Here is a 17,056-nt window from a genome sequence, read left to right as displayed (position 1 = left end):
TTTAGATACACTCAGCGGCCACTTTATTAGGTACACCTGTCCAACTGCTCGTTAACACAAATTTCTAATTCACATGGCAGAAACTCAATGCATTTCGGCATGTAAACATAATCAAGACGATCTGCTGCAGGTTGAAAATGAGTATCAGAATGGGGAAGAAGGGTGATTTAAGTGACTTTGAATGTGGCATGGTTCTTGGTGCCAGATGGGCTGGTTTGAGTATTTCAGAAACTGCTGATCTACAGGGATTTTCAAACACAACCATCTCTAGATTTTACATTGAATGGTCCGAAATAGAGAAAATATCCAGTGAGTGGAAGTTCTGTGGGCGTAAATGCCTTGTTGATGCCAGAGTTCAGAGAAGAATGGCCAGACTGGTTCCAGCTGATAGAAAGGCAACAGTAACTCAAATAAGCACTCGTTACAACTGAGGTATACAGAGGAGCATCTCTGAATGCACAACACGTCCAACCTTGAGGCAGATGGGCTACAGCAGCAGAAGACCACACCGGGTGCCACTCCTGTTAGCTAATAACAGGAAACTGAGGCTGCAATTCACACAGGCTTACCAAAATTGGGCCCATTAGTCTCAATTGAGCATCGTGTCAATGCCACAGCCTACCCGAGTATTGTTGCTGACCATGTCCATCCAAATTTATGACCACAGTGTACCCATCTGCTACTTATAGCTACTTCCAGCAGGATAATGCCCCATGTCATAAAGCGCGAATCATCTCGGACTGATGTCTTTACTGTACTCAAATGCCCTCCACAGTCACCAGATGTCAATCCAATTGAGCACTTTTGGGATGTGTTGGAACGGGAGATTCGCATTATGGATGTGCAGAAGACAAATCTGCTCTCTAGTGATTAAAGTGCTTTTTATGGCACACATGAAATCAAAACTAATATTGATTCCGTTAGCTCACATTGCTAGTTTTGTAGTGAACGATTCACCTGTGCATGTCATTAAGAAAAATATTTAGTTTGCCCCTGTAATCTAGAAATTATATCTGAAAATGCACTTCCTGTTTGTTTTCAGGTAAATTCTCAGATTGTGTCTGTCTGAGGTATTGGGCGTGGCTAACATACTTAACCACGCCCCTCCGACTGTCCGTTTTAACTACAAACAGAAATGGTGAGGACGAGGAGTCTGTTATTGGTTGTATTAACCCTTCTAAGGGGCCGATCATACCGAACGCGCATTTACGTTCCAAATACGCGAGGCACACTGCACTGCCTTTTTGTTGACAAGAAATAAAGGAACGCGATGCGCTTTATGTCGCTAGGCAACGACTGAATCAGCTGGGTATTTTGCGACAGCGTAGCTGTTGATGTTAGTATAACTGTAATATCTAATAATATTGTGATATACAAGATTTGTGAAGTTATACAGCTCCGGATAACTCAGAACAGCAACCACAAGTCTTTCCTCCATCCTCAAAATTCTCCCTTGTTGTCTTGACAACATAAACACTGCAGGCACCTCAACGAAAACCGCGGCTCTGCTTTCATTTGATTGGAGAATGAAACAGATGCGATTGACATAACGCGCTTTTTCCATTGAGAGTGGGATTTTTTTTAACTGCGTGCGCACGACGCACAAGGGCAAAAACGCAAGGCGCAGCAGGTGGTGAAAACGCAAGGCAAAGGTGGTGCATAAGCAGTGCGCAAAACCCTCGCGGCCGTTAGTAAACCATTCAAAAAAGGCGCATCTTAATGCATAAAGCGCATTTATTGTGATCAGCCCCTAAATCCTGATCTTTCTGAATGAAATGCCTACTTTACTACATCCAATCAGCTCGCTGTAGAAAAACAAGCCACGCCCAGTCTTTTCATGTAAATACTCTTTCTTTATAAACTGCGTACGTAAAGAAAAAAATGGGTTGCAGCTTCCGGTTCATGTGGACTTTAAGTGCTTCATTCTCATTTGTAAGTCACTTTAGAAAAAAAGTGTCAGCTAAAAGAATACATGTAAATGTAAGTACTGCTTAATATGTCTTCTTTGATATGTAGAATATTTAAGCATTCTTAATCTAAATCACGGCAGTATACATCTATAAATTATGTAGGTTTCACATACATGCAGAAACTTACATGGACATACAAAGGCCGATCACACACACACGCACACGCACACGCACACACACACACACACTCGCGCACACACACAGCATGTACCTTGACCAGGTTGACCTGGCAGTCGCTCACATAATCATACTCCAGGCCATCAAATGTGTGGTAATGACGGTCACTGTATACGGTACACACTGCTGGACATGGGTAGTATGTGCAGTTGAAGAATCCACGATGACAAACACTGGAGAGGCAGAGAGACTAAATCAAACGTACATGCATACGCACATTACGCAGGTGATTGCACTTTTGAAATAAGTAGTATTCTGTTTCAAATATTGATCACATGATCAAGTTGAGGTGACCATGTGATCGATATGAATTTAATTATAATGCATAACTGTCACGATCTCCAGCGATTTAACCTTCATAGATTGCTGGAGAATACACACATTTACACAGACTACAATCCTGTCTTAATATGAACTAAAAGTCCTGTCATGCAACACACACACCTGCTCCAAGACTCACACAGGACTCCAAGACTCATGGACTGATTACACTACGTATATATATATATATATATATATATATATATATATATATATATATATATATATATATATATATATATATATACACGGTTCACTTTGAGACTCTCATGGCTGAGTCTTCTGTAATGTGTCTGTATGTGGTGTCTATTATAAAACAGTCTGGCACAGATTCTCAAACAATATCAGGATATTAATTAATTTAAAAAGTCATAAAAATATATATCAATAAAGGAATATAATTATGAATAGAGGTGATTGTATAAATATGGAAAAATCTATAAAAACTGAAAAAAAAAGAAATTTCTGTACTGTCATCATGGCAAAGATAAAATACATCAGTTATTAGAAATGAGTTATTAAAACTATTATGTTTAGAAAGGTGAGTGGGCTTGACAAACCATCTGTAGGAACATACTCTTTCCTCTCTATGTACATGAGTGTGTGTGTGTGTGTGTGTGTGTGTACATATGCGCGTTAATATTCATTTAATCGTCCTAGAACTTTTTAAAACCTCCATTTTCTTAAATCACCTAAATATGTTTTGCTTAACAACTGTATATTTACTATTTATTAAATTTTTAATGTATGTTTGACAGATTTCACCCACATTTTAACTTGTTAATATTCATTTAATCCTCCTAAAACTTTTTTTGAAAACCTCTAATTTCTTAAATCAAACGTCCACAAATTGAAGGATCAAGCATTAACAGGAAACAGAATTATAAAAGCACCAAAGCGCACTGACCATCGGTAGCACGGCGTGTCCACTGTCTCCCCAGGGAGATACTCTAGACCGAGCCACGCACAGGGGCAGTTCTCTGGGTAATAACACTCTCCATTATGAACCACTAGCCTGCACCAATTAAAGAAGAAACGGTGTAACGTTACAGGCTCTGGTGTCAACAGACAAGCATACTTCCCAAAACATTTGTTCCTCAAGCAAAGATGAACACGATTACCCGGCTGGACATCCACATCCTGGTACACACGGGGTCATGGGAGGGCAGGTCAGGTTCAGCATCAGGTTTCGACAGGTCAGTTCACAGGCCAAACCGACACCTGAGGGTCCGCGGCCGCTCTGACCCCGACAGCTGTAGTACACTTTGCCATTGGGACAGTCTCCTCGCTCGGGCTCTGCAAAGGAAAAAAGAATGGGTGAATGAAAGCAGATTTTAAATCATTTTTAGGGTCAATATTATTAGTCCCCTTAATTACTTACTCCCAGGGCCATTTATATCGAAGTTGATCATTTTTAGTCCCCTATAACAATGTTTCTCAACCACGTTCCTGGAGGACCACCAACACTGCATGTTTTGGATGTATCACCCATCACAGGTCTTTCAGTCTCTGCTAATAAGCTGATGATCTGAATCGGGAGTGTTTTGTTTAAGGAGACCGGGAAAATGTGTAGTGCTGGTGGTCCTCCAGGAATGTGGTTGAGAAGCACTGCCCTATAAGATCCTTTTTTCAATTGTCTACAGAACAAATCACTCTTGTCCAATGACTAATCTTGTCTACTGAACCTAATTAATCAAGTTAAGCCTTGAAATTGCACTTTAAGCTGATATTTCAAAATAATCAGTAAGATATTACCGAAATTAGTTTTTAGAAATACCATGTTTAAAAATGTGTAAGAAAAAAAGTGTCCCTTCATTAAACATCACTTGGAAAATGTATTTTGTCTTACAACAAATAAAAAAATAAGTTGTAAATATACAGCTGTATGTATGTTTGACATATTTCATCCATATTTTAACTTGTTACTATTCATTTAATCGTTCTAAAACTATTTTCCTAAATCACCCAAGGTAATACTGATTAATAATAGTAGATTTTAAGAAAAGTATATTTTAATACATTATGACAACACATTTTATTAAATATAATAATGTAATAATGGGTTTACAACCCTGCTAATTGATCTGTGTCAAAAATGTCAACACCTATTTGTAGTATTTTGGACACAAGATATTACTCTTTGAGATTTTATTTTTTAAACTTTATCATCCATCAGGTGAAGATTATAAGATCACAAGATTATAAAATTAAATAAAATGTGTCAAATTGTTTTTAAAAAGGTATCAATCAATGAAAAGATTTAATCTAATTATTCAAATCATTTCATCTACACTGTAAAAAAAATCCGTAATTCACCCACCGTAAAATAACGGGTGTTAAATTACAGAAATTTACCGTAAAAATAAAGGATATTAAATTACTGAAATTTACCAGAAATTTAAGTTTAAGGACATTTCTATAATTTAATGTCCATTATTTTCTGGTTAATTTCCGTAATTTTAACGGCCATTATTGTACTTTTTTTTTCGGCACACCAGCTGCCGGAAATAAGCCGTAAAATAACTGATTTTTTTTTTTTTTACAGTTTAATTATTCAGGATTTAGCAGAGACATTTTTTTTAAATAGCTGTGGTCTAAAATTATTGTGACGGATTTTCTCCAAACTTATGGCATGATTTGCCTAAAATTGTAGTGTTTAGCTGTGTAAATACACAAAAACGTGATTACTAAAACACACACACACAATAAAACATTTGCAAAAGTCTTGTAAAAAGTGTCTTCTATAGATCTCAAGATGTATTGGACTGATTAATTACACAATGTGAACCTAATCAAACATGAATAAATTGCTAAAAAAAAAAATAAATAAAAAAAAAGAAATAGCCACCATTCATTCATTTTCCTTCAGCTTAGTCTCTATTTAAGAGGTCGCCACAGCGGATTGAACCGCCAACTATTCCAGCATGTGTTTTACGCATCAAAAGCCCTTCCAGCTGCAACCCAGTACTGGGAATTACCCAAACGCACTCACACACACATACACCATACTAATTTTTACAAATTTTGCAGAAATTTAAATTTAAGGAAATTTCTGTAATTTAATATCCTTTGTTTTACGGTAAATTTCTGTAATTTAAAGGCTGTTATTTCCCTTTTTTTTCTGCACCCCAGCTGCCGAAAATAAACCGTAAAATTATGGATTTCTTTTTACAGTGCATTCAATTGACAGCCCTTGTCTATGATTAACAATTTAGATGTTGATGTGTGCTCAGTGAGTTTAAACAAGTAATATTAGTGATTATCCTTAACTACCCAGTAATAATGATCAATTACAATTAGGGTTAACAATGCAACAAGTTGAGTTTGAATTGTTGAAAATCTTTTTTATTAAAAAAAAAAAATGAATTCACAAATACTAATAATATAGTCACCTAAATAAAAATTAAGATTTTAATTCACAGTCACGTCTGGCAGCTGAGTAATGTCTTTTGTCATTTGGCAAAAGTCTTAAAAAGTCAAATAGTCCAGAAAAAAAAAAAAAAAAAGAAAAAGTGGAATTTGCTATCTCCACCCCCGGGTCTCTCTCTTTCTTTTTGCATGTGTATCTGAAGTTCTGATCTGTCCAGCATTCAGTCCGCTCAATGCGTTACCTCTGAGGAATGTACTGCTGACCCTAAAGATGAAAACACTTTTTCCCCAGGAAGAGAAGTGTAAGAGACCGGGTAAATGGAGCAAAGAAAAAGTAAATAAAATAAAATAAAATAATAATAATGATGATACCTCTCTCCTCTGGCACACACTCCATACGCCCATTTCTGCAGAGACTACAAACAAACGAAACAGAAAAAAAATATTATAATCAATATTCAAAATTAATAAATAGAAAAACATTTACATTTAAGTTTTAAGGACATTTAAAAAGGCGTTTAGATTTGATTTGTTTTTGAAAGATTATTTAATCTAAAGCTACATTTTCAGCAGCTATTTGTCCAGTCTTCAATATCACATTCAGTGTCTTTCAGAAATCTTCCAAATTTGCTGATTTTGTAATGCAGAAATATTTCCTATTATAGTGAAATGTTAAAAAGCATTGATTCTAAAATAAAAATAAAATCAGTGGGTCATGAAATCAACGTTGAAAACAGTTGAAAACTGTGTTGAACCTGTAACAATGTACCTACACAAGAAGACATGATATGAATAAAAAAGCTAAAACTTACACTAAATAATGATTCTGTCTCCAGTGGATGTGCCACAATGCAAAATACTATTCTTTAACACAAAACACCAATGATTTACCAACATCTTGCAGCAGTCCAGACCTAACTACTTTGTGCCCCTTCACATAGTGCATCTTCTGCATGCTCAAGTTAGTTTTTTTTTTAAATGGAGACGTGCACAAATAGTGAGCCATGTGTACACGGTAGACTAATTACCTTAGATAAACGTAGAGCACACACACATTATGCTGCTTTTTCATTTTTTTTTTCATAATTAAAACTCATATCAGAGCTCCAGTAAGGGTTTGTCAGTGGTGCAATGGCAGCAATGACAGATACCATTGGAGCGCGAGCTCAGAAGTGACGTGCCCTACATTGTCCAGTTGATTTCATTGGGCGGCTCACACAGATTGCATTTTTCCTTTCTGCTACGTTTCTATTGTTTTTCAATGTAAGTGTAACGGAGGCCAGCTAGTAAGTGCTGTGCAAGTAAACCTCACTCCTCTGACCTCTAAAGGTGCTCTAGTGACAGAAGCTAGACACCATGGTCTTTAGCTTCCTTGGTAGAGCAACCGACTTCCATACGGAAGGTCAACGGTTTGATTCCGGCTCGGAGGTGGTTGGGTGTCGTGGGACCGACAAGGTTACATAAACACACACTGGATGAATGTTTGTGACCGTTATGCTCACATCTGGCATGTTTTGAAGCAGTGCACACTTTTTAGACGCGGTGTGAAAGTTCAAGCACTTTACAAGTCTAAAAACTGCGCGCCGTGGACAAATCAAAAGAGCTCGGAGACGGGGCATTGGAAGTTTTTTGTTTAATGGTGCTCAGTGGCTGTGTCCAGATACGCTCTTGATTTATGTCGCACTTTTTTCAAACTTTTCCAAACTGTTCGATGAGAAGGAGCCCTAACACGCGATATGTAAAAGACCCACTGATGCACTTACTTTTTGTACATTTCTTAGAACAAGAAAATCCTTAATGTGTACTAACTCACCATGGTCCAGAAGAGCTGAAGGACACTTCACCAGGCTGAAAAACTGAGCCCATGAAGTAACAGTGACACTGGGAGCTGAAAGGAGATGAACCCAGTTAGAAATCCAAAAAAAAAAAAAAAGACACTAGATGACGCTTTGTAACACTTTTTACCGCTAAATGGTTTACAACACTTCATTGCACTTCACTGGAAGGCACTAAGTGTAAAGAGGTGGCTTAAAGAAATAGTGTGCCCAAAACGAAAATGTACTCACTATTTACTCACCTTAAATTAGTTTCTAGCCATTCTGAGTTGTTTTTGTGTTGAACACATATTTATTAGATATTTTAAAGAAAAGAAAAACAAATACCATGGAAGTCAATGGTTACAGATTTCCAACATTCTTCAAAATATCTTCTTTTTTGTTTAGCAGAAGGAAAACACTCATGAAGGTTTTAAACAAGCACAAAGTAAGTAAATGACAGACTTTCACTTTTGGGTGAACTGTCCCTTTAAGGCAGGGGTGTCCAAAGGAGGCCCGATGTCCTGCAGATTTTAGCTCCAACTTGCCTCAACACACCTGCAAGGATGTTTCTAGAAAGCCTTGTAAGAGGTCGATTAGCTAGCCCAGGTGTGTCTGATTAGGGTTGGAACTAAACTTTGCAGGACACCGGCCCTCCAGGACCGAGTTTAGACCTGCCTGCTTTAAGGAAATGGCATTAAATGTGACTAGAGAAAATAACCTTTATTATTAACAGATGTATGCTGTTGTTTTTGAAGACGCTTGGAACACTTTTATGGTTTTTTTTCCAGAAAAATAAAATGATGGGGATGCACTTGGTGATATAATAGAAGATATGTAGGTGAAAGATGGTGGACATGTTATGAAAAAGGAAGCCCTCATTCTTTGATTTTCTCATTTTTTTTATTCTATTTTATTTTATTTAGTATTTATTGTTGAGTCTTTGTGTTTGGCATATTTTCCTTTGGAATTAATAAAGTAAGGAAGCGTCAGTCCGACAGTTTATAAATACAGCTAAGAATGCTGCATTCCTGACTTTCCATATAAAATGTGCTTACTGATAGCATTTTCATACTTTATTAATGATTCATTTATGATTTAACACGCATAGTGCGGGCTTTAAATTAGGTCACAAAACTGAATGAAGTTGAGTTAATAAAGCATTTATTACATACAAAGTAAAGATTACTATATGCCTAAATAATAAGATATATAAATGTTAATTTGAATAGTTTAGTAATCATTTGCTTACGCATTCTGAATGATCTTAAAACCATCAACTATTCGGTAACACTTTATTTTGATAGTCCATTTGAGTATTAGTAGACTGTCTGCTTAATATCTGTTGACGCTGCTCCTTCAACAGATATTTAACTAACTATAAGAAACTTTGCAAGTACATGTCAACTCACACTAACCTTAACCTAAGTCTACTTAAAATCTAATGAGAATTAGTTGGCATGTAGATGCAATTAACTTAAATTCCACAAACGGACCATCAAAATATAGTGTGACCAACTACTCTTAAATAACTTGTTTGTAAATACACTACCTGACAAAAATCTTGTCGTCGATCCTAGTTGTAAGAGCAACAAATAATAACTTGACTTCTAGTTGATCGTTTGGAAAAGTGGCAGAAGGTAGATTTTTCTGATGAATCATCTGTTGAGCTGCATCCCAATCATCACAATTACTGCAGAAGACCTATTGGAACTCGCATGGACCCAAGATTCTCAGAAATCAGTCAAGTTTGGTGAAGGAAAAATCATGGTTTAGGGTTACATTGAGTATGGGGGCCTGTGAGAGATCTGCAGAGTGGATGACAATAGCAACAGCCTGAGGTGTAAAGTCATTTGTGCTGCCCATCACATTACAAACCACCGGAGAGGGCAAACTCTTCAGTAGGATAGCGCTCCTTCCCATACTTCAGCCTCCACATCAAAGTTCCTGAAAGCAAAGACGGTCAAGGTGCTCCAAGATTGGCCAGCCCAGTTACCAGATCTGAACATTATTGAGAATGTTTGGAGTAAGATGGAGGAGGAGGCATTGAAGATGAACCCAAAGAATCTTGATGAACTCTGGGAGTTCTGCAAGAACGCTTTCTTTGCCATTCCAGATGACTTTAATGATAAGTTATTCGAGTCCGTGCAGTTATGTATGGATGCAGTCCTCCAAGCTCATGGGAGTCATGCACAATATTCATTCTATTTTCACTGCAGCATGACTTTATATTCTATACTGCACATTATTTCTGTTGAGTGAAAAGACTTTAGTCTAAGCAAAGTCAGACCTTACTGTCCTAATTAAATAATTAAGCATCAAGGCATGATCATATTTCCTTTTGCTAAAATAAGCGTAATCTAGAGGCCTTTGTCTTTCATATAAGCCACTTCTGAAACCAAATGATCAACTAGAAGTCAAGTTATTATTTGCTGTTCCTAAAACTTGGGTAGGCGACAAGCCTTTGTCAGGTAGTGTAATGTAAAACTTAATTTAGTAATGAAAACACAATCACAACATTTTGCATGCGCTTATAAGTCAAGATTACAGCATTTGTAGCTGTATTTATAAACAGTTTACTAATATTTATCAATGTAGAGTTAATGCTTAGCACATAATGAATTAGCTATTTGCTAATGCTTAAAAATGTTTCAGTGTGTAGTTATTATATAGTGTTACCATTGTTTTTTGTTATAAAAAGTTAAAAGAACTTTTAAATGTCACTATATATGCTAGAGATCAGAAATGTACGGTTGTTCGGTGTATTTAGACGTACAGCAGCACACATCGCTGGCGAGTGTGATCATAAAAAGTTCCTTCGGTGCAGCTGCATCCTTCAGCACAGTCTCCATCACACACTTCAGCACTACTGACGGACTGACACGTCCGCCCGCAGGCTGATGTACACGGGTGATACATCATCCCTCCTAAACACACCATACCTGCACACATAAACAATATAACAATGCAATATGACAATGTGTATTATGTGGACAACTTAAATAGTCTGTAGTTTCAAATGATACTCCAAACTGTATTTAGTAGTAGCGTCATGAGGGGGGGAAAAAGCAACGTTGAAAGCACGTTTACTTTTATATATATATATATATATATATATATATATATATATATATATATATATATATATATATATATATATATATATATATATATATATATATATATATATATATGTATATATATATATATATATATATATATATATATATATATATACATATATATATACATATATATATATATATATATATATATATATATATATATATATACATATATATACATATATATATACATATATATATACATATATATATATATATATATATATATATATATATATATATATATATATATACACCTATATACATATATATACATATATATACATATATACATATATATATATATATATATATATATATATATATATATATATATATATATATATATATATATATATATATATATATATATGAATAACTATATATATATTTTTTAACTATATTTTTTTCTTTGTATGTTGGACCAGTAATCATTAGTTTTTAAAAAGTATTTTGTATTTTATCTGTATTGTTACTACCTTCTTGTTATGTTCGGGGCTGTTTTTGCCCCTTGGACTTCCATAATAATGACATTTTTTGATTGCAAAGCCATGACCCCATATAATCCCTGATGGAATGAGGTAAAATTTCTCATTTTTACTGTCAATCATCAGTTACCACCATTAACCCTTTAGATAGACCAGTGAAAAAAGTTTGTTTTTTATATGGAGTTCTATGGAGTAAAACAGCAGATTATAGAGTGTGTGCATAAATACATTTACTATGTTCTGAGAGCTGTGGGGCTTATTTTGATTGTCTCAAGGCAAGGCAAGGCAAGTTTATTTATATAGCACATTTCATACACAGTGGCAATTCAAATGCTTTACATAAACGGGAATAAAAAGACAAGTTTAGGAACATAAAATGCAGACAATAAAAATTATTAAAAACAGATAAAAACAAATTAAAATGAGGTTAAAATAGGTTATAAAAGAATGCAAAAGAAAACAAAAAACATGATAGTGCAATCTGTCGGACGCAGCACAATGCTCATACAGTAAAGTCACAGCTAAACAGATGTGTTTTCAGTCTTGATTTGAATGTGCCTAATGTTGGAGCACATCTGATCATTTCTGGAAGCTGATTCCAGCAGCGAGGGGCGTAGTGGCTGAAGGCGGATTCATCCTGCTTTGACTGAACTCTTGGAATTTCTAGTTTACAGTATATGATCCTAAAGATCTGAGTGATCTGTTGGGTTTGTATTCAGTGAGCATATCTGTAGTGTATTGAGGTCCTTGGCCATTTAGTGATTTATAGACCAGTAATAATACTTTAAAATCTATTCTGAATGTAACTGGGAGCCAGTATTGAGACCTGAGGACAGGTGTGATGTGCTCTGATTTCCTGCTTCTGCTCAGAATCCTGGCCGCAGCAGTCTCAGTCATATCAAGGCAAGTGTGCAAAGGTCTCTCTCTCTCTCTCTCTCTCTCTCTCTCTCTCTCTGACATGCACTACACTCCATATTAAAGCCAGAAACTATGCTTTTTTTGCACTGCAACTGTTGATCAACAGTAAAACTAGCTAATATGACCTCTTCCCAACAAGAAAAACCAGCAACAATCAAGAATGTATGATTACATGGTGTCATGGCTTTGCAATCCAAAAATGTCATTATAATGGAAGTCAATTGGGCAAAAACAGCCCTGAACATAATAAAAGGGTAGTAAACTGGCCCAGAGTCTATTGTTGAGTTTTTGAAAACTTGAAAAGCATTTTCCCAAAATATGTGTCAAAATATGTGTCCGCTAGCTGAAACACAGAGGAATCTGTGGCCAAATTAAGACTCAATCACCTCGGAGTGAATGAAAATATCCCCAAGAGCACACAGGGGTTAATATTTCTTTTGTATTCTTACATTTTTTTAATCAAATATTTGCCTAAACGTTATCATAAGAAAGTACATTTCTGAATATATACTTTAAAATTTAAAAAAGAAATAGTCCTTTATAATAATTATTATAGGTATTATTAATAATATACACAAAAAATTAAAATAAAATAAAATTAATAATGAAATAATTTGTTTATGAATAATACATTAATATTTTGAGAGTCGTGATTTCTTAAAGATCACTTCATAAACACACTAATGCCAAAGACACACAGACAGATGTATGGATGACCAACGAACCGCACTCAGAGACGTGTGCTCTGAAGTTGATGGTGACGTGGTGTTTGCTGCAGATGTAGGCGTAGTGGGACAGAGCCGTGCAGAGGCAGCTGCTGCCGCATCGACAGGCCTGGTAGCGGCACTGCTGGTGGTACATGCTGGGGCTAACATACGCATGACACGGTCTAAACACTTCCTCCAACAGCACATCACACTGGGCAGCATAAAACACTGGAAGAAAAAAATGATCAGCAACATAAAGGTGACAAAATTGTTCATTTATCAGGAATATTTGTCCAGTTTAAGTCAGACTTATTAGTCTTCCTAAATTATTAGCCCCCCTGTATATTTTTCCCCCAGGTGAAGTTTATTCATAAACAAATTTCGAGAGGATCATCGTGTGCTTATGATTGCTTGTGACTGGTCCCACATTATCCAATTTCTGATTCCCCAATCAGACGATTCTCAAGCCATTATAAATACCCTCAGTTCCATATGACAGCCATCTTCGTTTTGAAGAATCCCCTCTTCCACCCCTACTCCTCCTCCTTTCCTAGATGGTTGGCACAGTGGCCCAGTTGTTAGCACTGTTGCCTCATAGCAAGAACTTCACTGGTTCTAGTCCTTACCAAGTCAACCGACGCTTCTGTGCGGAGTTTACTAGTTCTCCCTGTGCTCAAACGGGTTTCCCCCGGGTTCACCAGTTTCCTCCCACAGTCCAAAAACATGCAACTTAAGTTAATTGACTAATCCAAATAGACATGCACCTAGTAAGTAGTTATCTCCTAAGAGCAATTACTATCTGTTCATTAGCTACTACAGCAAGGGAGTTCTCGAGATTTACCTTAGCTCCCCTCTCGTCTTGCGAACAGGAGGAAGCCCCAGGCTCGAGGATCTTTTGAGATCAGGGCTCTCTCTCTCTCAGCTTTTTTAAAACACATTTCTAAACATAAGTTTTAATAACTCATTCGTAATAACTGATTTCCTTTATCTTTGCCATGATGAATATTTTGCCAGAAATTTTTCAAGATGCTATTCAGCTAAAATGTGACATTTAAAGACTTGACTAGGTTAATTAGGCAAATTGTTGTACAAAGATGGTTTTTTCTGTATACAATCGAAAAAATAACGCTTAAGAGGGCTAATAATATTGACCTTTAATGTTTTTTTTATTCAAAACACCTTTTATTCTAGTCAAAATAAAAAAAATTAGACTTTTTCCAGAAGAAAAAATATCATCGCAAACACTGTGAAAAATTCTTCATTTTTCAGCAGCTCGTTTAAGCTTGTTTGGTTTGCTTTTGAAGGGTAGGTTTAATTGTGGGTTCAGGTATGAGTAATTATGAATGCAATTACAGATGTAATTACATGCAAATAATTCTGTAATATAAGAACAATGTACAGTGTCTTAGGGTTGCTAGGTTTACCGGTACTATGTTAGTATCGCGATACTACGGCATCAAAATACTGCCAGTGCCACTGTAATTTGTAAACGGTAGCATCGTCATTAACCGTCGATCTACGATACATAATGTTGTATGTGGAAAAGTCACTTTAACGCTCAAACGTTTGTGCAACAGTAGGCCGTTTTATTTGAATAGTCTGTGAAGTCCTTTAAGGTTGTAAAACTGTATAGAATTCATCACTTTTCACGGTAACCTGTTGCATGTTTTCTGAAGCTTCAGTTCAAACACACATCTGAATCAGTTAATTTCTGTTTATGTTGATATAATTTAATAGCAACAATCTCTTCAAAAGAACGACTCACAAAGTGAAATTTTGAATTACTTTGGATTTTTACCTGAGAAGATTGAGGAAAAAAAAACAATAGATGAAAAAAGAGCAACAGGAAACATTTAAACAATTTTTGACCCCTTTATATAGCCAAATTTTGTTGGAATTTTTTTTTTTTGTAACAAATTTTGTTCATTATAATTTGCATCTTTATTTCAATGTATTTTTTCTACAAAATAAACAAAAAGAACTAATGCATTTTAGGTGAAGTGACGTGGAAATACTTTTTCAGTAATAAGGGAATTATGAATTAAATTCAAGTAGACGTATTACAACATAAAAGTATTTCTGACAATTGTTTTTATTTTATAGATTTGAGTTGTGCATTGCAGTATCGCAATACCACTTGGTATAACGATTCTTCAGCTGGTATAGTATCGTAACATGAATTAATAGTATCTCGACATCCCTACTGTGTATAATGTAGTGAACTGTCCCTTTAAGAAATCCCAAACAGGTAAAAGTTTTAACTGGTAAACGAATATATATAATAGTTGGTCAAAATGATTAGCACTCCTGTGAATTTTTTTTTCTTTATCAAATATTTCACAAATGATGTTTAACAGAGCAAAGAATTTTACACAGTATTTCCATTAATATTTTTTCTTCTGTAGAAACTTTGATTTGTTTTATTACCGCTTTTTAAAATCATTTTAGGGTCAATAGCATGAGCCCCTTAACGATTGTGTACAGAACAAACCACTGTTATACAATGACTTGCCTAATTACCATAACTTGCCTAATTAACCTAGTTAAGGCTTTAAATGTCACTTTAAGCTGAAAACTCATATCTTGTAAAATATTTGGTAAAATATTATGTACTGTAATCAAGGCAAAGATAAAATAAATCAGTTATTAGAAATGAGTTATTAAAACTATTATGTTTAGAAACGTGTTGAAAAAAATCTTTCCGTTAAACAGAAATTAGGGGGAAAATATACAGAGGGGCTAATAATTCAGGAGGGCTAACAATCACTTAATGTCACTCAAAATAAAGCTTAAACAAAAACAATTCAGCGACTTTGGAGATTAGATCATAACAGGGGTTTTTAGATAAAGGTTTTTGCTTTGTGTCTCAACAATAATTGCTTCTTCTGGGCATCTTGTTGAAGACACAAATCAGCTCCCTCTCAGACTGAGGGTCAAAGTACTCTAGCTGTTTTTCACAGGCTGCCAATGCAGACAAAAGACTGGCATCATGAAAATGTGTAACAGACCGATGTAAAAGCATTACAAAAATTAAACTGGGTGGCACAGTGGCGCAGTAGGTAACGATGTCGCCTCATAGCAAGAAGGTTGCTGGTTTGAGCCTTGGCCGGGTCAGTTGGCATTTCTGTGTGGAGTTTGCATGTTCTCCCTGTGTTCTCCGGTTTATGCCACATTCCAAAGACATTTAGTAAAGGTGAATTGGTTAAGCTAAATTGTCCGTAGTTTATGTGTGTGATTGAGAGTGTATGGGTGTTTCCCAGTGATGGGTTGCAGCTGGAAGGGCATCCACTGCATAAAGCATAAGTTGGTGGTTCATTCTGCTGTGGTGACCTAATTTTAATAAACGTACTAAGTTGAAAAGAAAATGAATTAATTAATTAAAATGGAAATCTTGATGAAAGTTTCACCAGTTTAGAATCAGTTACTTACAACAATTTTGTTTATGTGCACTTTGTTGTTTAAAACTTACAGAGCTTTTACAAAAAGCTACAGTACACACAACATTCAAAACAGCATACTAATACATGCGCCCTGCTTTAACTAATAAGCAAAGTGATAGCGTTTACCATTTTGTTGGTTCATTTCACAGGGGTCAATGATAGGTATGTTGACAGGACTTATACATGCTGAAGACACTTTCCAGGCGTTGACGTGTAGCTGTGGAGTTCCTTCAATCATTCCAGCAGGAGAACTGGAGGAAAAACACACGTACAAACACACACTCGTTGTAATATAAGAAACAGCATAGTGATATTCAGAGAGATTTCAGAAATTCATTTAGATGTTTTCAGATGTTTCTCACACACATCGCTTCGTATCTTATCTATTATTTAATGTCATGTCAGCGTCATTGGCTATATTCATGGAAAAAAGGATTTAGAATAATACAAATATAATATATACAATTAAAAAATATTCAAACAAACTAATATTACATCAGATCTTTTACATTTTACATTATATGATAATATATATATATATATATATATATATATATATATATATATATATATATATATATATATATATATATATATATATATATATATATATATATATATATTAGAATAATGTATTAAGTGAGTTCACTCTATAAAAAAAGCATCCTACAAACATTAAAAGCAGGACACTCCAATAAAATATCTTTAACAGAGAAAAGAATCTTGC

General features: G+C 35.3%; 1 protein-coding gene across 2 annotated transcripts in view; it reads right to left on the bottom strand.

The window, feature by feature from the left end:
- otogl (otogelin-like) overlaps positions 1-17,056 on the bottom strand; it is a 110,973-nt gene that overhangs the window by 61,261 nt on the left and 32,656 nt on the right. For both annotated transcript variants that reach the window (XM_073930220.1, XM_068214992.2), the window contains exons 18-25: positions 16,456-16,580; positions 12,908-13,117; positions 10,428-10,593; positions 7,651-7,725; positions 6,210-6,253; positions 3,590-3,764; positions 3,376-3,483; positions 2,182-2,320 (exon numbers count right to left, since the gene is read on the bottom strand). In XM_073930220.1, coding sequence (XP_073786321.1) covers positions 2,182-2,320; positions 3,376-3,483; positions 3,590-3,764; positions 6,210-6,253; positions 7,651-7,725; positions 10,428-10,593; positions 12,908-13,117; positions 16,456-16,580 — 1,042 coding nt within the window. The remainder of the gene's footprint in view (positions 1-2,181; positions 2,321-3,375; positions 3,484-3,589; positions 3,765-6,209; positions 6,254-7,650; positions 7,726-10,427; positions 10,594-12,907; positions 13,118-16,455; positions 16,581-17,056) is intronic.

Source organism: Danio rerio, chromosome 18 (assembly GCF_049306965.1).
Source record: "Danio rerio strain Tuebingen ecotype United States chromosome 18, GRCz12tu, whole genome shotgun sequence".
Lineage (NCBI taxonomy): Eukaryota > Metazoa > Chordata > Actinopteri > Cypriniformes > Danionidae > Danio > Danio rerio.
This window is presented reverse-complemented; position numbering and strand designations above follow the sequence as displayed.